Here is a 22,535-nt window from a genome sequence, read left to right on the forward strand (position 1 = left end):
TGTGCCACCACGGGGGTGCTGGCACAGAGCACTGCGGGACCCTCAGGTGCTGCGCACACCCCGGCCGCAGGCAGGGCTGGCATCGCATCCCCAACCCCACAATGTGTGGTGCCACCCCACAGCCCCCATAGGTACCCTGTGCTCTGTCTCCAAAGCCCCACGTCCCCAGACAGATGGCACGTGTGCCCCCAAACCCAACAAGCCCAGGGCCCGTGACTGTAGGACACACACAGAACCCGACGCCTGCCGCTGCCAGGATGACACGGAGGGGCCGGGGGGGGCAATATCTCTGTTTTTAATAAATACATCGGGACCCCCATCCCCATAAATTACATGACGAGTCCAGCCGAGCCGGGACGGGCGCAGCGAGACGGGGGCAGGAGGGATTTTACACTATGTACAAGGCGGGCACGGTGCCCGCTGCGCCCGCTGGCGGTTGGGGCTCACGGGGGGGGCGCTGGGTGCCCCGACCCCCCCGGCCCTGCCGCTGCCTGCCAGGGGGAGCGGGCAGGGCAGCCCCGGCACCGCGGCCGTGCCGGGAGGGGGCGCCCAGGCTGGGGGCTGGCCCCTGCCCCCCATCCCTGCTCCTCTGCGCCCCATCCCCGTCCCCCCAGGGGGGCGATGGCCCACAGGGGCTCTCCTCAGGACCACCCGGCAATCGCTGCGCGCTCGCCCCGCTCTGGGCAGCGGTCACTGCTTAGCGGCTCCACGCCTCCGCCGGGGCATCGGGCACCTTCTCCGGGGGGGTGTCCGGAGCTGCGGGGGGAAAACGGGGCTGAAAGAGGGGCAGGGAGGGTGCACAGAGGGGTCCTGGCTGGGGCTCGGCACCCGAGGGGGCGCACGTGGCGCACGCTCACCGCGGCACTTGGCGCAGCAGGGGTTGTCCTTCCTGGCGGGGCTGGCGCAGGCGGCCGGCGGGCACTCCTGGCGCTGGCAGTGCGTCTCCCCTGACTGCGGGGCAGGGACGGGGCTGAGGCACGGGGGTCCCACGGTGCCAGCCCCAGGCTCCTCTCCCGCCCGTCCCCGAAGCGCTCAGGCTGGCACGGGGGCACCTCTGCGCCCCTGGTGCCGCCCGCGGGCCGGCACACTCACCACACACCAGCACAGGATGCACTTCATCTCCCCGAAGGGCGGCACCGAGGGGTGCCAGCTCTCGTTGTTGAGGTACCAGCGGCGCCCGAAGCGGCAGGCGCGGGGCCCGTCCGCCTGCATGCTGTCGGCCAGCTCAGGGATGCTCTTCTCGGGGGCTGCGGGAGAGGGCACGGGGGGTGGCACAGGCACTGCCACACGGTGGTGACATCGGGGGTGGGGGCAGGGGGGCGCTGCACGTACCTGGGCACTGCTTGCAGCAGTCGGAGGGGCTGGCTCGCACCGGGTTGGCGCAGGTGAGGCGCGGGCACTGCACCTTCTCACAGTGCACTTCGCCCGTGGTGCCCTGGGGGGAGCGTGCGGGGCTCACGGGGGCACCGGCACCAGGTGCTGCCCCTGCCCTGCTTCGAGCCCCCCAAGCAGCTCACAGCACCCTTGGGTGCCAGGGTGGCTCTGTAGGGTGGGGGCCCGCGCTCACCTTGCAGGTGCAAATGGCACACTTGATGAGGCCGAAGGGGGGCACGACGGGGTGCCAGCGGGTGCCGGAGCCTCGCCACGTCTTGTCCCCATCGAAGTAGCAGCCTGCGGGAGGTGAGCACAGCATCCGTGGGATGGGCAGAGGGTGCCAGGGAGGCCGGGGCTGCCCCTGGCCCCGTGCCCCTGGGACTCACCCTCGCTGCTGTCCCGTGCCCGCTCCAGCTTCAGCTCCTCCTGCTCCGTCTTCTTCTCTGCAGGGACGAGGGAGGGCATGAGGGGACACAAAGGGTGCCAGCGGGAGAGGAACGGAGAGGGACCACCCCACATTGTACCCACGGGAGAATAGCTTTACCCACACCCCCCACTTCTCCTCCAGCACCCCCCCAGGAGCCCCCTGGCCCCCCGCACCTTCGCAGACGGGGCAGCACAGCTCCTCGGGGTGCACCTGGCGGCTGCAGTTGAGGGGCTGGCACAAGATGGGGTCACAGATCACCGTGCGCTTCTGGGGACAGGAGGTACGCGGCTCATTACGGGGGGGGGCCACTGCTGACGGGTGCTCCCCCCGGCTCACCCCCCCCTCCCCGGCCCGTACCTGGCAGCTGCAGACGGAGCACTTCTTGTCGTAGTCGGGTGCCCAGCGGGTGCCGTGCGCCCGGTGCTGCCCCTCGAAGAAGCAGGAGTTGGGGTCCTTCTTCAGCTGCTCCGCGTCCCTGGCCTTGGAGCCCTCGGAGAACTCGGCCTCCCCCGGGGCCAGGCGGGCCCCCCCTGCCTGGCACCGGTTGGGGATGTGCACCTGGGGGGCAGCGGTGGCAGAAGGGTTGGCACCGATGGGGACCCCGCTCACGGCCGGGGGTGGGGCTGGTGGAGGAGGCACCCACGGCCACGGGCACGCCACGCCAGGCTGCTGGCACTGTGACACACTGCGACACACTGTGTCACCCCATCCTGTCCCCTTCCCAGCCCTCTGCAGGCACTGTCACGCAGTTTGGGACCCTGGGGTCTGTTCCGTGCCCCCGGGGGGTGACGGGGATGCACGGGTGGGACCTACCCGTCCCCGCATCTCCCCGCGGGGGTGGGCTTTGGTGCTGACTTGCAGGAAAGCGGTGCCCTGGGCCAGGTGCTGCAGCAGGTCGGCGTCCAGATCCTTCACCACCCCCTGAGCCTGCCGGGGCGAGGGGGACAGGGGGAGGTGAGGGCTGTCCCGGGCCCTGCGGTGGCACCGGGGGGGTCCCCGCCGTGTGTCCACCTCACCTCGGTGCCGTAGAAGCCCTTGAGCAGACGCTTGTGCTGGTGGGGCCGGGCGCCCAGCTCGCCCAGCTCGGCCACGCCGTGCAGGTGGGCGCTGACGGTGCCCTCGGCCGGGCGGCCCAGCCCCGCCACGGCGATCTCGTAGTGCAGGTGGCAGTGCTCGTCCAGCGACAGCCAGGCGTGCCCCCCGGCCCCGCTGCCCACCGGGGGGGACACCAGCTGCCCCGCCAGCGGCACCGGCATCTCTGCGCACAGACAGGGGCGGTGGCAGGCGGTGGTAAGGGGGGGCTGCCCTGCCACCCCCCTGCCACCACCCCCCGGGTACCTGTGTAGCGAGCCAGGAGCCCGCTGTAGGGCAGGGAGATGACCTGGCCCCGCAGCTCGCCCTCGGCCCAGTCCTTGGTGGCCACGTTGAGGAAGAGCTCGTTCTGCAGCAGCATGTGGGCGTCGCGGGCGCTGGGGCTCTGCCAGGAGCCCTGGGCCTGAAGCAGGGGGGGGAAGAGCACGCGGGTGGGGACAGGGACACAACGCGCGAGCCTCCCCGCTGCCCCCGTGCCAGCCCCGCGCTGCCGGCACTCACCAGCCCGTCCTTGTAGCTGGGCGTCATGTCGAAGAGCACGTTCCTCTTGTTCTTCCTCCGGGGTTTGGTCTCCAGCGTGACGCCCACCACCTCGCTGGCCGTGCCCACCACCCGCACCTGCGGGCGGGGTGCCGAGGGGCAGCGGCGGGGGCACCCCCGGGACGCGGAGGCGCGCACCCAGCGCGGCGCCCGTGCCCCTTACCTGGTACTGCAGCGTGCCGTTCTCGTGCAGAGCCAGCTTGGCCGAGCCCACGGCCCCCGTCTTGGTCGGCAGCAAGGCGTCCGCCCCGCACAGCACGCTTTGGATGGCTTGAACCCGGGGAGAGAGGAGCAGGGGGGAGGGGGTGAGGTTGGGGGAGGGGGGGCGGGGGGGCACAGCCACCCCCTGCGCCCCAGGGTGCCCGTGCTCACTGTCACAGCTGCGGCGGGTGGCGATGGTGCCGGCCAGCTGGCGCGCGTGCCGGCCCTCCGTCTCGGCCACGATGCGGAGCTGCCCCTGCACCAGCCACTGCAGCTCGCGGGCAGACAGGTCGCTCAGCACCTCGGCGAAGTCGGGGTCCTGGGGGGGGAGGGAGAGGGGGGCACAGTGCCGCGGCTCAGCCCTGACCCCAGGGCTGCCGGTGTGCCGGGGGAGGCGGGCGGGGACGGCTGTACCTCCACGGTGATGTTGGCACGGACCTCCCGCAGCGTCCGGCCCTGGTGCAGGATGCGGACCCGCAGCGGCACCCAGGGGGATTCTGGGCATGGCAGAGAGTTGGGCCCATGGGCGACTTGGGGGGGCTGGACCAAGGGCTGCGCCCACTGCTGCTCTGCCCCCCCAAACCCACCCCTCTGTACCCACTGCTCCCCAAACCCCTAAACCTGACCCCCCCCTTCCTTGCTGCACGCCCCGACCCATACCCACAACCTGACCCACACCATTCCCCCTTTACGCCCCCCATCCTTGCACGACCCCCCTCCACAGCCCCCCTCCCAACCCCCACACCCAATGCACCCCAATACCCTCAGCCCCAAACTCCTATACATCCCCCTGCCCCAAATTCTCCCCCCCAACCCATTCACACCCCAACTCACGCCCAGCCCCTGCACACTCCTGGACCCACGCCACGCACAGCCCCTGCACCCATCCTGACCCCACAGAGGCTGCCCCACGCACCCCAAACCACGCACCCCCTGCGCCCCCCCACCCTGCAGGGTGCCCGTGCCCACCCTCACCCCTGGCGCCGGGCTCCAGCAGCCCGCGGGCCATGAGGATGAAGTGCAGGTTGTTCTCGGCGTCGCTCAGCGTCAGCATGGCCATGCCCCCGGCCCCCAGGTGCGTGGGGTCCGACGAGGTCAGGATGGCACCGAATGTCTCTGAGCAGGGAGAGGGGCGTGAGGGGCACCCCGGTGGGCACCCGCGTTGGGGGGGGGGGGGGGGCACAAGGGGGCCAGCCTTACCTGCGAAGAGCGCCCGGTGCTTGAGGATGTGCCCGTGGACCTCTCCGGAGGGCTGCGCGCGGGTGACGAGGGAGACGCGGAGCTGCTCCCCGCGCAGCAGCTGGATGTTGGCCTTGGACACCGTCCTCCACATCCCGCAGAGCTGCGGGCAAGGAAGGGCTGGGCAGGGGCCGGGGGCACCATGCTCCCAGGCAGGGGGGGCCACAATCGGGGCGTTTTGCCCCCCTCCCCCCCCCCCCGTGCCCTCCCGCCCCTCTCACCATGCCGTCCTCGGGGGCCGCGCTCTTCTGCACGGGGTGCTCGAACAGCACGTTGCCCTCGGGGTCGCTGAAACGCACCCGGCTCGGCCTCCCCAGCCTGCGGGCACCGAGGGGGTGAGCGGAGACCCCCCCTCACCCCCCGGCTCCCCTCCCCTGGGCACCAGCGCCCGGGGTGGCCCAAAGCTCGCCTAGGTCCCTTGGGGTCCCCGTGCCCCGGAGCGGAGCCGGGCTGGCACCGCGCAGGAGGGGGTCCCCGCTCGGGAAGACGGTGGGGCCGGACCCGCGGGGAGCCGAGCGGTCGGCCCGGCTGTAAATTAGGAGCATTTTCGGCTCCATTTGGCTCCCCCGGTCGGAGCTGGAAATTAGTCACCACTTTACTATGCAAAAGGGGCCTGGAAGCGAGGAAGAGCTGAAGAAACCGGAGCGGGAAGGAGGGAGGGAAGAGAGAGGAGAGGCTCGGCCGCCGCCGGCGGGCAGCCGGGGAGGGCACGGTGGGGATTTGGGGCCCCGTCGGCAGCGCCCTGCCAGTGCCCGCGAGCGGGGGCACGGGGCTGCCCGGCGCCTCTGCCCCGCTGTGCCCACGTCCCCCGGCCCTGGAGCCGGTCCCGGTGCCGTTTGTTTGCACTCCAGCCCTGAAGGCGAAGGGGTGAGGCCGTGCCGGCGCCGCGCCGCAATGCCTGCTGCCCGCCCGCGCCGCCGGACCCCCGGCACGTCGCCCCCCTCCCCAAATCTCTCCCCACCACCACCCCGCCAAGGCGAGGCCGTGACACCGCAGGGGGTATCCGGGGGGGGGGGAAACTGAGGCACGAGCACACCTGCACCCCGCGTGTTCATGGCACGGGCGGGACTCACCGCTCGTAGCTGATGGAGAAGAGCAGGTAGGAGCGCAGGAGGGTGAAGCGAGCCTTGGCCACCGCGCTGGACGTGGGGTGCCACGGCTCGGGGCCGCTCGTCAGCAGGGCCACGAATTCTGGGGCGGGGGAAAGGTGGTCGTGGAGGGACCGCGGGGATGTCCCCCGTCCCCGCTGCCTGCCCGGGGCTCACCTGTGCGGGCGTCGTCGCGGGCCAGGCCCTCGGAGCTGAGGTAGGAGCGGTCGTTGTAGGGCTTGTCCAGCTCGTCCTCCTTGTCCTGGAAGTACTCGAAGGTGTCGAAGGGGGGCTCGGCGCTCTTCTCCGGGGGGCCTGGCAAGGCTGCCATGGGGTGGGCACAGCGGGGAGGTGATTGCACCAGGCTGCTTGCGGTAAAACTAAATTCCCCCCTCCCAAAATAAACCCCAAAACAGGGCTCTGCACTGGGGGCACGCTGGGTTCAGCCCCGTGCACCCTCTGTGCGCCCCTGCCCAGCACCTCATGGGCACCCCGAGGGCACAGGCAACCCCGATAACAAGCAGCCCCTTTCCCTGAGGGGGGTGAGGGGGTGCCCAGCGTCCCCTTTCCCGGGTGACAGCGCCCCGCGGGGGCTGCGCTCACCTTTGGGGCAGGTGTGGCAGCAGTGCCCGGGCAGCAGCGTGGCGCGGGGGCAGGCGGGCACGGGGCAGTCCTGCTTCATGTTCTTGCAGTTGACTTTTCCTGCTGCCTTCCCTCGGCGGTTCCTCTGCTGGGGTGGGCAAAGCCGTGCCGAGCCGTGCCAGGCACGCGGGCGACCCAAACACCCAAATTCCCCTCGGGTGGCACAGCGGAGGGCACCAGCGCTCCCCCGGCACAGCCCGGCTCCCCCAGCCCATCTGGAGTCCCCCCCCGGACACCTTGCGCAGCCCCCAGCTGCCTGTACCGCAGCCAAGCCCCGGCCACCCCCCTGCTCCCCCCCCCCCCGGCCCCCATCCCCCTGCCCAGCTGTGCACGGCTCCTCCAGCCTCGGGGGGCTGCTGGAGGGGGGGGGGCCGGGGGCCGTCCTGAGGAGGGGAAGGAGAACGAAGGCTGATCCTTTAGGCCCCCCCCTCCCCTTCTCCTCCCCACTGCCCCCGGGGGGGGGACACCCAGGTGTCAGGCTGGCTGGAGGAATCCCTGCTCGCTTTCCATGGGGTGGGCGGGGGGGGGGGGGCGGTTAAGGGGGCGATCCCCCCCCGCTCCCAGCCCCCTCCCCAGCAGGGCCCCGTCCTGGGGGGGCGTCCGCCGAGTGCGGCGCGGCGCGGGGGGGGGTGGGGGTGGGCACTCACCGGCTCGCAGTGGCAGATCACGCAGCGCATCACCCCGAAGGGCTCCCCCAGGTCCGGGTGCCACGTCTCGTCCAGGGCGTAGAAATGCCCCCCGAAGGCGCAGCCTGCGGACACCCCCCGCCAAATCCATCCCCCCCCCCCCCAAAAAAAAAAACCAAGTCACCTCCGGGCCGCGGGCACCCCCCTGCCGCAGCCCCGCGGGGCGGACAGCGGCCGGCACCGCCCCACCGTGCCCGGTCCCGGCTCCCGCAGCCCGGGGGTCCCGGCGGAGACCCGGCACCGGGGGGGGGGGGGGGGGGGGAGGACGACGACACCGGACCCCTGGGGTGCAAGACAAGGGGGTGCGCGAAGGGGGGAGCACGAAGGGGGTGCAAGGAGAGGGGGTGCAAGGAGAGGGGTTGCGAGGGGAAGGGTTTGCATGCGCCGGGGGCGCACGGGAAGGGGGGGGGGGGGGGGGGGTGGCGAGGAAAGGGGGCGCACGGAGGGGGTCCTACCTGCCGCCCCCCCGGGGGGCAGCGGCTCGGTGTCGGGCCGGATGGGCAGGGCGAGCTTGGGGCGGGCGGCTCGGGCGGGCAGGGCGAGCAGGGCGAGCAGCAGCAGCAGCGGGGCGGCGCGCATGGTGCCGGCCGGCCGGGGGGACCGGGGGGCCGGGGGCGGGGAGGGGGGGCCGGCCGCTGCCTGCCGCTGCCGCCGCCACCGCCTCTGCCCGGCTGCCGGCCCCGGCCCCGCTTTATAGGCGGCGGCATGGGCAAGCGGGAGCTGCGAGCCCTGTGCAAACAAAGGGCCGCTAATGAGGCGCAGGCAGCGGCCGGCCGGGGGGGACGCGCCCCCGCTGCGCTTTGCCCCCCCCCCCCCCCCCCCACCCCCCCCGCCGCCTCCCCCCCCCCCCCCCCCCCCACCCCATCCCCCGGCCCCGGGTCGTTCTGGGGCGCCCCGGTGGCTGTAGCTGCTCCCGTGGGTACTGGGGTGACGCCTGGCACGGGGCGTCCTGGGGAGCCCCCCCCCCCCCCCCACCAGCCAGTGATGCTGCCCCTCCTCGGAATGGGGAGCCCCCGGGTGTGGGTGTTTTGGGGAGACCCCCCCCCTCTGTTTGCCCCCCCCCCACCCGAGGCACGGGGCACCCCTGGGCATGGGGCATCCCTGGGAACCCCCCCATCCATTGACCCCTTCCCCGGGCATGGGGTGTCCTGGGGAGCCCCCCACTCACACGACAACCCCCGGGCATTGGGTACCATGCCTTCACCCCCATGGCGTGCTGGGGACCCCCCCCGATCCACCCAACACCCACCAGGACACTGTAGGACAACCCCCCCCCCCCAAGGATTTGGGGTATTCCTAGGCATTGGGCATCCTGGGTGTGCCCCCATCCACGTGCCCCCCTCCCCCAGGACACGTGGCCCCTGGGAGCCCCCCCACCCACACACAGCCCCCTTGGCATTTCCAGGGCACCCCCATTACAATGCCCCCCCCCCCCACATTCTCCCCTGGCATGGGGCATCTGTGGGCATGGGGCATCCCGGGAACCCCTCCATCCACTCCATCCCCCCCCCAAGGCCACTTGGGACCCCCGGGACATGGGGCACTGCAGGGCACCATCCGCCTGCACAGGCCCCCGTGGTGCACGCACCCCCTGAAGCCCACCCCCAGGGCATACAGACCCCCCCCTCCACTCCGTGTTGTCCCCCAGACCCACCCCGCACCCTGCAGTGCCAGAACAACACGCACCCCACAACCTGTGCCCTCGGCATCCCCAAATCCCTCCGGCTGCTGCTGGGCAGAGGAAGGTCCCGGAGCGGGACCCCAGGACCCTGCCCACCGGTGGCAGAGGCTGGGGGGGGACAGGAGCCCAGACACTTGGTGTCCCTTGCCCAGGGAGGGCAGTGGGGACGTGGGGTGGAGGCTGGCAGAGCAGCACCCGGCACCGATCCTGCTCTTCACCCGCATGTGCCCGGGCTGGCGAGGGTGGCAGCGGCGGCGGGCAGGTAGCAGACACCATGGAAAGGCCTGGGGAGACATGGTCCAGCTGGGGAAACTGAGGCACGGGGCACGTCTGTGGGGTCGGGGGGGTAGGGGTTGGGGGCAGCGGGTGCCACCCGTGTCCCCCCGCCGAGGGACGGTGGCAGGGAGGGGAGCCGGGTGCCGGGTGCGTGGCGGGCGGGCGCCCGGGGAGGGGGAGGCGGGCGTGGAGGGGAGGAGGGGGAAGCGCGGGGCTGCCAAAATCAACTCTCGGCGGTACAAACACCCGGCCAGCTGCACGGTGTAGCCAGGGAAACACGGCACAGCTGGAGCACAACAGGCCCCTACCTCCCCAGAAGGCTCCTCCTGGGCCTCCCCCCAGGCCCGGTGAGCGGCTGGGGGGGGGGGGGGGGGCTGCAGCCCCCTGCCCCATGCCCCTGCTGCCAGGGTGCCCCATCCCCGGCTCGCCCACGGCCACCCCGCCCCCTTCCCCACCCCGGCTCGTCGCTCCCCTGTCTCCCACTGTGCCGGGCACCTCTCCAGGGGGGGACGTGGGGGCCTGGCCATGCCCAGGAGCTGCCCCGTGGCAGGAGCTGGCCCTGGCACGAGGCTGCGAGGAGCAGCCGGGTTTCCCCGTTGGGACAGCCCGCTGGCACCCCCGGGGCTGGGACACCACCAGGGCCCCGGGCGTCCCGCGGGCACGCCGAGCCCAACGCCCTGCCACGCTCACCAGGCCCTTCTGCGAGTGGGGACCGTGCCTGGCAGCCTGGCACCCCCGTCCCCGTGCCCTCCCCGCTGTCCCCGCCGGTGCCACCGACCTGTCCCCGCTCCTCTCTCCCGGCGTCCCCGCTGGCCCGGGATCCGGCGGCAGGGGAGGGCTGGGGTCTGCGCGGCCGTGCCAGCCTCACCGCCCGGTGCCCGCTGCGGTGGCGGCGGCGGCCCAGGGGGACGGCGGGGCGCGAGCGGGGCCGAGCGGGGAGGAGGCGGGCGATGGCTCCCGGCCGCCCCGCCGGTGCCAGGAATCCGGCGCTGGCTCCGCGCACCCAGAGCTCGTCACAGTCTCCTGGCTCGGCCGCGGGGATGTGGGGAAGCGGCGGGGGAAGCTCCCTCCCCTTTCCCGGGAAGGAAGGAAAGCCGGGGAAGCTGCGGCCTTGGCATGGGGGAAACTGAGGCACGGGGAGGGGAAGAAGGCGGCGAGGCAGCCCCGGCAGCGCCAGGCTGGAGTTGGGGCTGCACAAAGCAGGGCTGGAGGGTGCGGGGCATCCCTGCCCGGGGAGGGGGCATCGCTGCTGCAGCGGGGACACAGGGGCTGGGAGGGAGCAGAGATGGGGTGACACAGGGCAGATGCCCCCATCATGCCTGGGCATCGCTCATCCCCGGCCCTGCGTGCCCCTGGAAAAGCCAGCGGTGCCCCAGCCCGAGGGACAGCGGGTGCCCCGGGGGTCCCTGCGCTTGCAGGGCGGGGGCGGCTCTGGGAAACGGTCCCGGTGCCCCCAGCTGGCTCCCAGCGCCCCACATGTGCTGGGAGCGCCCTGCACAAAGGCGGCTCAGAGGCGCTCCGGAGCCGGGCCTGGCGCCGGCGCAGCCCCAACGGGGCCACCGGCTGCGGGCAGCTGGAGCCACACGGGGATGGAGCCGGCCGGCAGCGGGCAGCCCTGGGCACCCCGAGCCACCCCGTGCCCCCCATGCCACCGGGCACCCCGTGCCACCACAGCCCCTCCGCCTGGAGCAGGTGCCCGGCCCCGTGGCCCCATGGCATTGGGGTGCCCCTTAGGCACAGCGGGGATGGGACACCCCAACAGCGCCGCCGCCGCTCCCCTGCACCCCAAAATGCTGGGTGGGCTCCGTGGGCTCGGTGGGCTCGGTGGGCACGTGCCCTGCCCGCGGTGAGGGTGGCGTGGAGGGGCTGCCGTCCCCTCCCGTCCTGTCCCCGCTGCCCGACGGTGGCGGGGCCGTCCCGCGCCTGGCTTCGGGGCGGCGGCGGCCCGTGCCAGCGCTGCTGCCCCACGCAGCTCCCTATTGTCTGGCCTCATTAGCCGCTGTCTGCTCCGGGCTTTGAACATGAGCCCGGCTCGGGGCGGCAGGAAGGAGCCTCTTCTCCCCAGGGATGGGGTCGAGGCAAAACCGCACGCCCCGGCCCCTTCCCACGGCCTCCCTCTGCCTCCCGGGCACCCTGGCACCGCCAGCCTCGTCCCCGTGCCATAAACGGGGGGGCCCAGGCCCAAGCGGAGCCGGAGAGGCGCAGGGGCTCCCCCAGTCCCCCCCAAAAATGCCCCCCTGCCCAGCGTGGGGCACCGAGGTGCCGTGGCCTCCCCAAAGCCCTGTGCCGAACGCGGCTTGCCCCGTGACTAATCCCCCCCGGCCCTGCACACACGCGGCGGGGCGGGGGGGGGGGGGGGGGGGGCTGTCGTAATGGGTGGAAATATCTCATAATTCACGTTGGACACGGGGATTACAGCCGTTCCGGCAATATTTGCACAACTGGCAGGCGGCTCGCAGGGCCGGGCCGCCCCAGACGAAGGCAAGGGGTGGGCGGTGGGGGGGAGCTGGGGGTGGAAGGGGTTTTGGGGGTGGCAGGTAACGGGGGGGATGCAGCCGGGGGACATGATGTTGGGGGGGGGGGGGGGGGCGGAGCGGCTGCTTTTCGTCTCCAGACACATGGAGTTTATTACGGACTGCGTGTTCCCGGCATGGCGGGGATGGCTGGGGCTCTCTGCCCCTTCTCGCCTCCATCCCGGCTGCGGCAGCAGGCACGGCTCGGGGGCCAGGAGGCGGGCAGCAGCCCCGGGACACCCCAAAACACCCCAAGACACCCCAAAACACCAGCCCACGTGGGGCCGTGCCGTGCCCAGGGCACCGTGCCCGCTGCCAGCACCCCGCAGCCGCACCGAGCTCCCTGCCCGCAGGGGCACCCAAAGGTGCCGGTGTCCCCCGTGCCCCCACACCACAAATTCCCCCTGCCCAAAAGCCTCGCGGGGCGACCCCTGCGGGGGGCATGTGGGGCACCGGGGGGGGGGGGGGCGGGCCTTGTTTGGCATGGGGATTAGCACGCTCCCAGAGCGATGGTGGTCTCCCCCCCCCCTACCGGACATGCAGGCAAATATTTGTGCCCAGACTTCGCAGGACGGCGAGAAGGAATTTCATTCTTGCGCCCACCTGCGGCTCGGCCGCCTGGCATTAACCCCTTCGCCGCCCCGCGGGATGGATGCCGGGGGGGGCGAGGTGCCCTCCTGGTGTCCCCCCCAACCCCAGCCAGCACCGGGGACAGCCGGGCAAGGAGCGGGATGGGGCACGGGGGCAGCGGTGGCCGCCGATGGGGCGAGCGTGGCCGGGTTGGTGATGGCTCGGGGCATGCCCACGGCAGCGCTGATGCTCGTGGGGGGCACTGCCCGGTTTTTCCCGGCACCCCCCTTGCTGGGCACCTCCTGCGTGGTGCCAGGCAGGGCCCGCGGGCACGGGGAAATGGGGGAAAAAGCATGCCAGCACCCCCCCCGTGCTGTGTTATCCCGGCCGAGGGCCCTTTGCAGCACCGCCACCGTCCACGAGCGCTCCCGTGGGAGCGGAGCGGAGGGCTCGGGGCGCTCTGTTTGCCCACGGATGTTTATTGGCAATTTGCAAATGTAAAACGGGGCCCGAGGGGGCTGAGCTGCCTGGGCTGGGGGGGGCGCAGGGCCTGCCCGCGTGCAGAGTGCTGCCTGCCCCGTTCCCCCGTGTCCCCAGCCCTGTCCCCACTGTGGCCCCGGCCCTCTTCCCCCCGGCCCCGGGGCCAGCTGGGCCCTGAGCAAACGGGGGCTGTTTGCTCACGCCGGGATTAGCCGCTCTCTTTGTTCCTTTGACTTTCTCCTCCCTTTATGCTGGGCTCTTTTATGGGGGCTTCAAAGGGGGCTCGGACCCCCCTCCCTGCCCAGGAAGCCCAGGTTTGCTTCCCATGTCCACCCCCCCACCCTTGCCTTGCGCTGACATCCTGCGGGTGCCCAGCGGGCACACCTGGGTGGCCTGGGGGGGGGGGGGGACAGCGGCTGTGCCACCCACCTGGGACCCCCACCCCAGCCACCTGGCACCTCCGGCCGCCCTTAGCACCTTGGCGGAGTGGGTGCGAACGGCTGCCCCCGCAGCGGGATTGCCGGCACTTTGCACCCCGTAAGGAGAGGTGGGAAACTCGGCGCTGGGATCCGGCCAGCTGCACGGCCCGGAGCCCCCCCGCCGGCACCAGGGGGTCCCCCCGCATCCCCCGGGCAGGGGCAGCAAACGCCAGCAGTGCCCCTTCCAGCAGCAAAGGACTGGCTGCTGGTGTGGCTGAAAAGCAGCATTTTGGGGGCAGAGGAACGGTTTTAGGCACCTTGGGTTGCTCCGGTGTCCGTACCCCAAACCAGCAGGTTTGCACCCAGAACCAGCCACCATGCAATCTCCCCGATGGGTTCATTTAGCTAATTGTGAAGGCAAGGACTGACCCCGGGGCACTGCAGCTCTCCGGCACGCCATCGTGAAGGGCTGTGTACCCGGAGAGGGATGGGATTGGGGTACGGCAGAGACCGGGGTACGGCGGGGACCAGGGTGTGGTGGACTGGGGTACCCCAGGGACTGGTACGGGACCAGCAGCGGGATCGTGGCCAGCGCTGGCCCGGGGGCCGAGCGTGCCAGCAGGGCGCGTTTGCAGCCCGTCACGTCCGCAGAGACGGGGCACGGCCGTGCGGGGGAAGCCCAGCGGTGCTTGACCCCGCTGCTCGCCGCTCCGCTCTCCGGCCGCCGTGCCCGAGCCGCGCTGCCAGCGCCGTCCCTGGAGCCGCGGGGCTGCCGGAGCCCGTCGGGGACCCCCACCCCCCCGCTGCCCAAAAGGTGGGCTGCCAGGTGGGGAGGCCGAGAGGGGCAGGGGGCAGGCGGCGGGGCCGGGGTGTTTACTCTGGCTGCTGTCACCCGGCCAGGCGCTGCCGGGAACCGCGGGGACAGGGGTGGGAACGCGCGGAGCGGGGCCGGGAGCAGGCTGCCCTGAGCCGGATGAGGGGGGAAGGAGGATGTGGGGGTGGGGGGGTCCCGAACGGTGGGGGCGGATGTGGGGGGCTGCGTGGGCACGGCCTGCGCGGGGGATATGAGGGTGCAACCTGGTGTGTGCCGCGGGAAGTGCGCATGTTTGAGTGCACGTGGTTACGTGGGCGCATGGGTGTGTGCGCCTGTGGGGATTTCACCCAGCTCTTCCCCAGAAAATCCCCCTGTGGGCCAAGTCCCAGGCCCCCGTGCCCAATCACCCGCCCCAGCTTGCAGGGGTCCCCGTGTGCCGCAGCCCCGCTGGGGATCTCCACCTCCCTCAGCCCCTCAGGGGGATGGAGCCCACCGCCGGGTGATGGCCACGGGGATGGGGCCTGCACCCTGTGAGGGGTTTTTGGGTGTCCGGCTGCTTCAGCAGGGAGCGGGACCCACCTGGGCTGATGGCCCCTTGGGCCACCAGGCAAAGAGAGCCACAGACACCATCTCTCCTGCAGGTACCAGGGCCACCTTCGTCCCCAGGACGGGCAGAGCTGAGGCACCCAGCGCCGCCATCCCGGCGCGGTGCGCTCGGGCCCAGGGCAGGGGGCAGGTGAGGAGCCCCGAGGGCGCCCGGGGACGCCCTTCCCGGTCCCAGAGCCAAGAGAGGAAACGGCCGGAGGCAGGAAGCCGTCCACGGGGCCCCCGGAGCGTTTTTACTCGAAGGTCAGCAGCGACACAACAGGAAATCACTCTGCCTCGGCACGGCGGCCGGGCCGGAGAGCCGTGCCGTGCCGCCCGAGGGGTGCTCCCGGCGCCCGGCCCCCCCGTCCCGGCCGCTCGCGGGGAGCCCGCACCACAGCTGCCCTCCATGGAAGGGGGACGGGAGCCAGGGAGCAGCCGCCGGCCCCAGGGTGGAAGATGCAGGGCCGAAGCCCCCAGGCGAGCATGGAGCTGAACAGTGAGTGCGCGGCGAGCGGGGGCGAGCGGGAAGGGGCAGCGCTGCGGCACCGCGCCCACGCGGCCCAGGACACCCCGGCACGGGCACCCCAGGAGAGGGGCACGGCCCTCGTGTCACCCGTTGGCAGCAAGCAAACACCGCAGGGGGGGGTCTGGCGTGGTTGGACCTGGTCACCAAAAGCGCCCGGGCATCTCACAGGGTCCGGCCTCAAGGGGGCTGCGCCGACGCCGAGGGCTTTTGGGGACAGGTGCAGTGCCGAGGTGGGCAGGGCCCCAGGTGGGTGCACAGCAGATTTTGGAGGTCACCAGCACGGCACGGGGCTCAGAGGCCACCCAGGAGAGGGGTGCCCGGGGCAGCGGTGTGCCGGCGGCGCTGGGGAGGCTGCGTGGCAGGAGAGCCCTTTGGCTGCAGCAGCAGCGGCGAGGAGCCGCCGCGCGAGGCCGGAGGCTGCAGGCAGGGATTCCCCGAAGCGCACGTGATGCCTGGAGCTGCTCCTGGCACAAACTCCCGACAGGAGGGCCTGTGCTGGGAACGCGGCTCGGCTCCCTGCCTGTTTCCCAGGCTGGAGCGGAGCCTAAAAGGCAGCACCGACACTTGTCACATCCTCCCCCCTCCTCCTGCGCAGCTGGGAACTCCCCGGCTCTCCCCGGCCAGCACCGAGTCCTTGGGCAGAGGTGGGACACGGGGCCCCCCTCCCCCTCCATGGGGCAGAGCACCACGACCTCCTCGGGCCCCCAAACCCCCCACCACGGGGCAGTCCACGCCAGCACCAGCAGCTAGGGCTGCTCGGGGGGGGCGGGAGCCCACGGGTTACCCCTTCTCCCCCAGGACTGCTCCTCCTCACATCCTTCCTCCTGCACGTCAAAGAGGGCCGTGCCAGCCCCGCGCGGCTGGTCTGCGACACCAGGCTCATCCAGAAGTACATCGGGGAGGCCAAGGACATGGAGAAGAAAGCGGTGAGGAGCCGACGTGCCCCGAAACCCGGTGCCGGGCAGGGCTGGGCACAGCTCCCGGCCCCTCACCGCAGCATCTCCTCTGCCCTGACAGAACCAGTGCCAAGCTTCGTCTGCGCTCAGCTCCCCCGTGGCGCTGCCCCCGGTGGATATCAAAATCACGCAGTGGAAAACCAAATCGGTGAGGAGGGCTGGGAGGATGGTCCTGGGGTGCCCGTGGGACTGGAGAAGGACCCCAGGGTAAGCACAGGGCACCAAAAATCCTGCGCGAGGCTGCTTGTGGGCGCACCTGGTGGCACCCCGCGGGCGCGGGGGCGAGGGCCCATCCACGCAGAGAGCGGGCGTAGGAACAAAGGGGGGCCCCCAGCCCCTGTGCCAGCAGGGTCAGAGCGCTCCCTGCCTGCTCCCCAGAACGAGACCAAGCAACGCGAGATCCTCTGCGACCTGGCGCTGCTGGTGGGCGCCGTGAAGGGGGCGCAGAGCCAGGAGAGGCAGGAGTGCTGGGCCGGGCAGCTGAATCAGCTCTACCGCCACGCCGAGTTCTTCCTCCGGCTCCTGCAGACGTGGGAGGTGAGAGCTCACCGCCCCGGCACAGGCGGGGGCAGCGCCGGGCTGAGCACGGTGCCGTTTGTGACCCCTCTGTTCCCCCCCCCCCACTTCTCGCCCCCCAGGAGGGGCCCTGGGAGTCGGGCTGCTCCCCGGGCTCCAAAGAGATCAACACGGCCGTGATCTTCCTCGCCTACCAAAGGCTGCTGCAGGGCAAGCTGCGCTTCTTCTTCCACGACCTGGCCAAGGACTTGTGCGACCGAGGCCAGGGGGGCGGCAGGGACCCCCCCCCCCGCGGGGCCTGAAGCTTTGCGGGGGGCTCGGCCCTGACCGGGGGGGGCAGAGCAATCCTGCAGGACGCTGAGCTGTGCTCCGGGTGCCCAGGAGCGTGCCCCGGGGGAAAGGGTCGGCTCCTTTTCCGCAAGCCTTCGGCTACCACGTGGCTCCCAGGGGTCAAACCCAGCCCTGGCTGCGCCCCCGCCAGGCACGGGCCTCGCTCCCACCAGACTGTGAACGCCTTACGATTAAAGACCTTATTTTTCTAAAGGGTTGTGCGCCTCCTGCTCTGCCCCCTGCTCCCCCAGAGCTCCCGGCAGCTTCGGTGAGAGGTGCCCGGGGAGGTGCCGCGGTGTCTCCCAGTGCCCAGCTCCCTCCCGCGGCAGCCGGCAGCTCTGCAGGAGAGAGATCCATCAGCACAGCACCCTCTGAGGCCATCCCAGTGCCCATCGCCACCCTTTGGGAAGCACTCGGGGTCCCCGCGCGGGTGCACCCGCTCCCCGTCAGCCCCACAACTCAGCCAGACCTAGAAAACACGCGCTGGTTTAATGAAGAACAAGCCAGGCCCATCTCGGGACGGCTCCTTAAAAGAAGAAGGCCGGCCCCGACGCAGCCAGGTGGCTGAGGTCCCTGAGCACAGCCGGGGCCGAGCCCGCCTCGGATGCGCAGGAAGACGGAGGTGAGAGGAGACCGACAGCAGGCAGGGCTGCGGCACGCCCGGCACGGCCTCTGCTCGGCATCAGGCACCTCTCCCTGCGCAGGCGGGGACCCCCAGGAGGCATAAAAAAAACCAAGGTGAGGACGGGAAATGCCCCCTCCTGCACCCGCACAGGAAGCGCGGATACCGGGGCAGGGTTTGGGGCGCCGGGGTTCCCGTTTTCTCGCTGGCAGAACGTCTCTGGGGGAACCGCCGGAGGCGCGTCCTCTCCTAGAAGGCCAGCTTCTTCATCAGCAGGTAAACCCGAGAGTCCACCTCGAAGCCGTGCAGGTTATTCGCGTCTCCCTGCAGCCGCATGAGCAGCCCCCCGTAGGACACGTAAGCGGAGCTGGGGCAGGAGGAGAGGAGAGGTGAGAGCGGGGAAGGAAACCCCGAGGAGACGCAGTCCAACGCCCCGCCGCCTCCCCCGCCACCGCCCCGTGGCGCCGGGCACTCACAGGCGTGTTGCTGCCTCCGTGGACGTCTCGTCCCCTTCGATCCGGTACACCTTGCCGTACATCACGTACTCAAACTGGTCCGCCCTGCAACGGGACGAGGGGAGGTCAGAGTAGTGCCCAAACCCCAAACCGGACACCGCTCTCCTCCCCATATCCCCCAGGGGGACGCCCCCGGGAGCAGGCAGCTCCCTCTCCTCCCTCACCCCCCCCCCCCCCCCCCCGCACGGACCCCAGCCGGCACAACCCCCCCGCGGTACCTGGAAGGCCTGTCGTCCGTGGGGTTGTACTCGCCGTCGTCCAGCGTGCCGTCCTCGTACAGGGTGCTGGCGATCACCAGGCGGAACTTGTCACCTGCGGGCAGAGGCGGTGGGCGGGCAGGGCCGGGACAAGCGGCGAGGGCCCTGCGCTCAGTGATCCAAGGGGCAGGGGGAAAGGGGGGGGGGGGGGGGGGGGGGCACAGCCCGCGTCCCCCGCCTCTCCCTGCTCCCCGGGGACACCCAGCACGGCTGGGGAAGGGACCGGGGCGCGCTGCTGGTGGAAATCTGTTTTCAGGGAATGCAGCGAGGGGGCTGCGGGGGGAGTCTGGGGGGTTTGGCTGGGCTCTAGGCAGGGACGGGAGGCCCTGCAGTGCCCAGGTTTTTTGGCACGGCGTTCGTGGTAGGGCTGCCTTCACCCCATGTAGCGTAATTCCCCCCCCACAGAGTGTCCCCCCCCCCCAACATAGTGCCCCCCCCCCGTTTAGGGTCTTCCCCCCTCTCCCCCTCCCATTTAGTGACCCCCTCCCCCACCATATAGTGTCCCTCCCCCCCCATATAGCACCCCCCCCATTGACTGCACACCCCCCCCATTTACCATGTCCCTCCCGCCCCCATTTAGTGTTGCCCCCCCCGGCCCCCACACGACACCCAGCAGCCAAGACCCCCCCCCCCCAACACCACCCCCCCGGCACACCCCGGGGCCGCCCCCACCCTCCCCATTACCCCCCCCCCCGGTGCCCCCCGCACGTACCGAGGTCCACGGGGTAGATCTGGATGTTGACGTCCAGGATGAGGTCCATCTTGAAGGACTCGCTCTCGCAGTGCAGCCGGGACACTGCGGGCACGGCGCCGTCAGTCCTGCCCCCCCACACCCCCCCGGTCCCCCCCCCCCTCCCGGTACCGGCACCGGGGGGCCGGGGGTTCCCCTTCCCGGGGCGGGGCGCGGCTCACCGCGGTCGAACTTCTTGCCCTCGGGGTCGATGTCCTTCACGTCGAAGATGTCCTCGAACAGGATCCCGGCCATGGCGCCGCGCTCCTCGGTCTCGGTCCGGTCCCGGTCCCGGTCCCGGAGCGGCGCGCGGTGATGGCGCCCGCCCCGCTTCCGCCACCAGCCGGGCGGAAGTAGCTTCAGGGTGGGCGGGGGGAGCACTGCGCCTGCGCGGTGCGGCGGGAGGAGGGTGGGCGCGCGGTCCTAGTGCCCGCCCGTCCCGCGGAGCCTCGGTCCTGAGGGGGGCGGGGGGGGGGGGGGCATGGGAAGGGGGGAAGATGGGGGGGCAAGGGGAAGGGGGCTGCAATGGGGGGGGGGGTGTGAAATGGGGGAGGTTGAAGGGGGGAGGCTGAATTTGGGGGGGGTGCAAGGTGGTGGTGCAAGGGGGGGGTTGAAATGGGGCGGGCTGCAACGGGGGGGTTGTAGGGGGGGCTGTAATGGGGGAGCTGCAATGGAGGGGTGTAAGGGGGGGGGGCTGGAATTGGGGGGAGGGCTCCAGGGGGCTCCAATGGGGGGGCTGCAAGGGGGGGAGCTGCAGTGGGGGGGCTGCAATGGGGGAGGCTGAAGGGGGGGCTGTAATAGGGGGGCTGTAGTGGGGGGGCTCCAATGGGGGGGCTGGAAGGGGGGGGGCTCCAATTGGGGGGGGATGCAGAGGGGCTACAGGAGGGGGGTGGCTGCAGGGAAGCTGCTAGGGGGCTGCGGGGGGGGGGCTGTGGGGGCGACCAGGGGGGCAGAGGGAAGGGGGGGTGCAGGGGGGGCTGCAATGGGGGGTCCAGGGGGGCTCTGAGGGGGTTCTTGGGGGGGCTGTAGAGGGGGGCTGCAATGGGGGGGTCTGCAGGGAGTCTGCAGAAGGAGGGGGGAGTTCCAGGGGGGGGTCCGAGGGGGGCTGCTGGGGGGGAAGATGCAATGGGGGGGGGGGCTGCAGGGGGCTGTAGTGAGGATCCGGGGGGGTCTCCGGGGGTGCGCAGGGGGGTACGGGGGGGTGCAGGGGGCTGGGGGGGGCCGCACGGCACGGCGGGGGGGCCGGCAGGGGGCGCTGCGCGTCCGCGGATGGCACCGCGCGGAGCTGCGTGGGGCGCGGCGCCGCCCACGGGCACGGGGAGCTGGGCCCCCAGCGGGGGGGGGGTACGGAGGGGGGCACGGCACCGGGCAGCGCTGCCCCGGACCCCTCTGGACCCCCCCCGGCCCTACGGGGGGCGGTGTCACGCGTGGGCACGCTGCTAGGGGGCTGGGACACGGGGGGGGGGACACAGGGGGTGTGGGGTCCCGGCTGGCTGCCCCCCCGCGGGTCGTGCGTGGGGACAGCGCGTGGGGGCTGTCCCCGCTCCCCCCACGGAGCCCACTCCCCAGATTTCCCCCCCCCACACCCCCCCAGTGTCCCCAGGGTGCCCCAGGGAGCGTGGGTGGCCAGAGGGACGCGTGGGGACACGGGGACACGGGGACAAGGAGCCGAGGCTGGGCACCCGTGGCACCGGGGGGGGGGGGGGGTGGCAGCACCCTCGGTGCCCCCCCCCCGTGCAGCACCCGGTTGCCCGCCAGGTGCTTGGCGTCGCCGCCTTATCTGGGATCAAACAAAGCCTCCCGCCACCCGGCGCCGTGCCCCACGGGACCAGCCCTCGCCTCCGCCCCGGCCACGGGGTCCCCGTGCTGAGGACCCCCCCACAAACCATCCCCGGGGGCTGCCCCTCGCCACCCCCCCGGCACGTGGGGACGATGGGGACGGGCACACCGGGTGTGTGGGGACACCTCTGCCCCCGCCTTGAGGCACCCCAAAACATCCCAGTGCTCATGTGGCGCCCGCTGGGGGTCCCTCTGGATGTCCCCACAGTTTGGGGGGGCCCGGCAGCCCCGGTGCCCACGGTGCCAGGCTCCCTGGGGGGGTGCAGCCCCCTCCTCGCTGGCCGCTGGGCTGTTATCTGCCGATAAACCACACACCGCCGCCTTTGAACGGCGGCCAGGCCTCCATCCGGCGGGGCGGCGTTTTGGGGCAGAACACAGCCGATTTGTAGGAAACCTCTGCTGGGGTTGGGGACACGGCTTGGGGGTGCTGGGGAGGGGGTCCTGGGCGTGCCAAAGGGGGGACAAAACGGGGATGAAGAGGGGACCTGGGACGCCCCGATGTGGGGTCAGCGTGGCGGGGCATCCCAAGTGGCTGGGTGGGGGGCCCAGATTGCTGCCCAAACCCCAAACCCCTGCCCGCCCCGGGGTGTGGGGTGGCGGTGGTGCCCCTGCTCCCCACCGGTGCTTCAGAGGCGGCGGCGGGCGCTGTTATCTGCGGGCACAAAGGAGCCGAAACGCCGCCGTTACGGAGCAAACAAGCGCGGGGAGAGGCCGGGAGGGCGGCTGGCGGGCGTCAGCTCCATGGGGAGCGGGGTGGCACCGTCCCCGTCCCCGTCCCCGGGGCTGGCAGGGGTCCCCCCGTGTGCCGCGGTGTCGCACACGCGTGTGCCCATGGGATCAGGCACACGCGTGTGTGCCTGATCCCATGGGGATGTGGCGGTGATGTCCCCAGGGTCCCTGTCCCCGTGCCCTACAGAGGGTCCCCCCCCCCAAGGGCTGGGGTTGGGCAGGAAGAGCCAGAGCCGAAATTAAGCTGTTAATGAGCCTGTCTGTCACCAGGCCCCCAATTACCCATGCAGGTAACGAGGAGATGATGGAGGTGGTGGTAGGGGGGGCAGGATGCCAGGGTCTGCAGCATAGGGAGGCTGGGGGGGGTCACCGTGTCGTGACAGATCCCCCATCACCACCCGTCCTCTGTCCGTCCCTGGTGGGGGACTGATGGGGCCGGGGGTGCCCCCGCTGCTTCCAACCCCCCATCCCTTCCCACATCCCCTCCTTAGCGCCGCATAATCCGGGGTGAGGGGCCCCCAGGCGGGGATTAGCCCCCCAGGTGGGGATTAGCCCCTTCCCCTCCCTGCTGAGGCTGTGGATGGGCGACGGAAGGAAAAAAAAAAAAAAAAAGAGCTTTTGGGGAGCTAAACCCGAGCATTGTCCCCGGCTGGCACAATGGGGAGGTGCCACCGGTGTGACGAGCTGGCAGGTCTCTGCTCCCCGCGCACGTCTGCGGGGCCCCGGGGGCCCTGTCCCTGTCCCCGTCCCCGTGCGGGGCGGCCGAATTCCTGGGGCCGCTGCTGACGTCTGTTTTTCCACGACACCTCTGCCGGTGCCCGGCTGGGCCGGGGGGGGGACAGGGCCATCTCCCCGCAGCTGTCATCGCGCCGGCCTGTCCCCGCG

At 71.9% G+C, this 22,535-nt stretch overlaps 3 protein-coding genes across 13 annotated transcripts; 1 reads left to right on the forward strand and 2 right to left on the reverse strand.

Moving 5' to 3' along the window:
- Nucleotides 1-276: 276 nt before the first annotated feature.
- CHRD (chordin) lies at nucleotides 277-10,588 on the reverse strand. 5 transcript variants are annotated; one of them, XM_040567959.1, is made up of 25 exons: nucleotides 10,025-10,588; nucleotides 8,976-9,254; nucleotides 7,745-8,018; nucleotides 7,251-7,354; nucleotides 6,565-6,691; nucleotides 6,139-6,285; nucleotides 5,947-6,064; nucleotides 5,095-5,191; nucleotides 4,835-4,976; nucleotides 4,610-4,750; nucleotides 4,049-4,131; nucleotides 3,806-3,953; nucleotides 3,597-3,703; nucleotides 3,395-3,511; nucleotides 3,140-3,296; nucleotides 2,818-3,059; nucleotides 2,615-2,728; nucleotides 2,159-2,359; nucleotides 1,975-2,068; nucleotides 1,761-1,817; nucleotides 1,568-1,671; nucleotides 1,333-1,435; nucleotides 1,093-1,247; nucleotides 858-951; nucleotides 277-756 (listed from the first exon to the last, which is right to left on the reverse strand). In XM_040567959.1, exons 1-25 carry the CDS (start codon nucleotides 10,571-10,573, stop codon nucleotides 698-700), a joined length of 3,813 nt encoding a protein of 1,270 aa, XP_040423893.1. In that variant the 5' UTR covers nucleotides 10,574-10,588; the 3' UTR covers nucleotides 277-697. The 5 variants fall into 5 exon arrangements, with proteins under 5 accessions (XP_040423893.1, XP_040423894.1, XP_040423896.1 ...); XM_040567960.1 differs by having other exon boundaries at nucleotides 6,565-6,688; nucleotides 10,025-10,317; XM_040567962.1 differs by having other exon boundaries at nucleotides 8,976-9,300; nucleotides 10,025-10,160.
- A 1,208-nt stretch (nucleotides 10,589-11,796) lies between these two features.
- On the forward strand, nucleotides 11,797-17,171 carry THPO (thrombopoietin). 7 transcript variants are annotated; one of them, XM_040567966.1, is made up of 6 exons: nucleotides 11,797-14,054; nucleotides 14,684-15,126; nucleotides 15,955-16,082; nucleotides 16,174-16,260; nucleotides 16,491-16,649; nucleotides 16,751-17,171. In XM_040567966.1, exons 2-6 carry the CDS (start codon nucleotides 15,087-15,089, stop codon nucleotides 16,928-16,930), a joined length of 594 nt encoding a protein of 197 aa, XP_040423900.1. In that variant the 5' UTR covers nucleotides 11,797-14,054; nucleotides 14,684-15,086; the 3' UTR covers nucleotides 16,931-17,171. The 7 variants fall into 7 exon arrangements, 2 of the variants coding, with proteins under 2 accessions (XP_040423900.1, XP_040423899.1); XR_005822701.1 differs by lacking the exon at nucleotides 16,751-17,171 and having other exon boundaries at nucleotides 16,174-16,319; nucleotides 16,491-16,605; XR_005822702.1 differs by lacking the exon at nucleotides 16,751-17,171 and having other exon boundaries at nucleotides 16,174-16,319; nucleotides 16,447-16,537.
- A 257-nt stretch (nucleotides 17,172-17,428) lies between these two features.
- On the reverse strand, nucleotides 17,429-19,432 carry POLR2H (RNA polymerase II, I and III subunit H). The gene is made up of 5 exons (XM_040567967.1): nucleotides 19,265-19,432; nucleotides 19,065-19,148; nucleotides 18,314-18,407; nucleotides 18,057-18,140; nucleotides 17,429-17,947 (listed from the first exon to the last, which is right to left on the reverse strand). Exons 1-5 carry the CDS (start codon nucleotides 19,335-19,337, stop codon nucleotides 17,830-17,832), a joined length of 453 nt encoding a protein of 150 aa, XP_040423901.1. The 5' UTR covers nucleotides 19,338-19,432; the 3' UTR covers nucleotides 17,429-17,829.
- Between the last annotated feature and the right edge of the window lie 3,103 nt (nucleotides 19,433-22,535).

This window comes from Cygnus olor, chromosome 9, assembly GCF_009769625.2.
Source record: "Cygnus olor isolate bCygOlo1 chromosome 9, bCygOlo1.pri.v2, whole genome shotgun sequence".
NCBI lineage: Eukaryota > Metazoa > Chordata > Aves > Anseriformes > Anatidae > Cygnus > Cygnus olor.

What these genes read in the sequence shown, in the direction of transcription:
- THPO (XM_040567965.1), top strand. Translation starts at nt 15,605, where the DNA reads ATGCCTGGAGCTGCTCCTGGCACAAACTCCCGACAGGAGGGCCTGTGC. An exon ending in AGGACATGGAGAAGAAAGCG is followed by an intron (nt 16,083 to 16,173) that starts GTGAGGAGCCGA and finishes CTGCCCTGACAG; the next exon opens with AACCAGTGCCAAGCTTCGTC. An exon ending in GACTGGAGAAGGACCCCAGG is followed by an intron (nt 16,320 to 16,490) that starts GTAAGCACAGGG and finishes CCTGCTCCCCAG; the next exon opens with AACGAGACCAAGCAACGCGA.
- CHRD (XM_040567959.1), bottom strand. Translation starts at nt 10,573, where the DNA reads ATGCCCAGGCATGATGGGGGCATCTGCCCTGTGTCACCCCATCTCTGC. An exon ending in CGGCCCCCGAGGACGGCATG is followed by an intron (nt 4,977 to 5,094) that starts GTGAGAGGGGCG and finishes CCTTGCCCGCAG; the next exon opens with CTCTGCGGGATGTGGAGGAC. An exon ending in GGCACGGGACAGCAGCGAGG is followed by an intron (nt 1,672 to 1,760) that starts GTGAGTCCCAGG and finishes CACCTCCCGCAG; the next exon opens with GCTGCTACTTCGATGGGGAC.
- POLR2H (XM_040567967.1), bottom strand. Translation starts at nt 19,337, where the DNA reads ATGGCCGGGATCCTGTTCGAGGACATCTTCGACGTGAAGGACATCGAC. An exon ending in GATCTACCCCGTGGACCTCG is followed by an intron (nt 18,408 to 19,064) that starts GTACGTGCGGGG and finishes CTCTGCCCGCAG; the next exon opens with GTGACAAGTTCCGCCTGGTG. An exon ending in ACGGAGGCAGCAACACGCCT is followed by an intron (nt 17,948 to 18,056) that starts GTGAGTGCCCGG and finishes CTCCTGCCCCAG; the next exon opens with CTCCGCTTACGTGTCCTACG.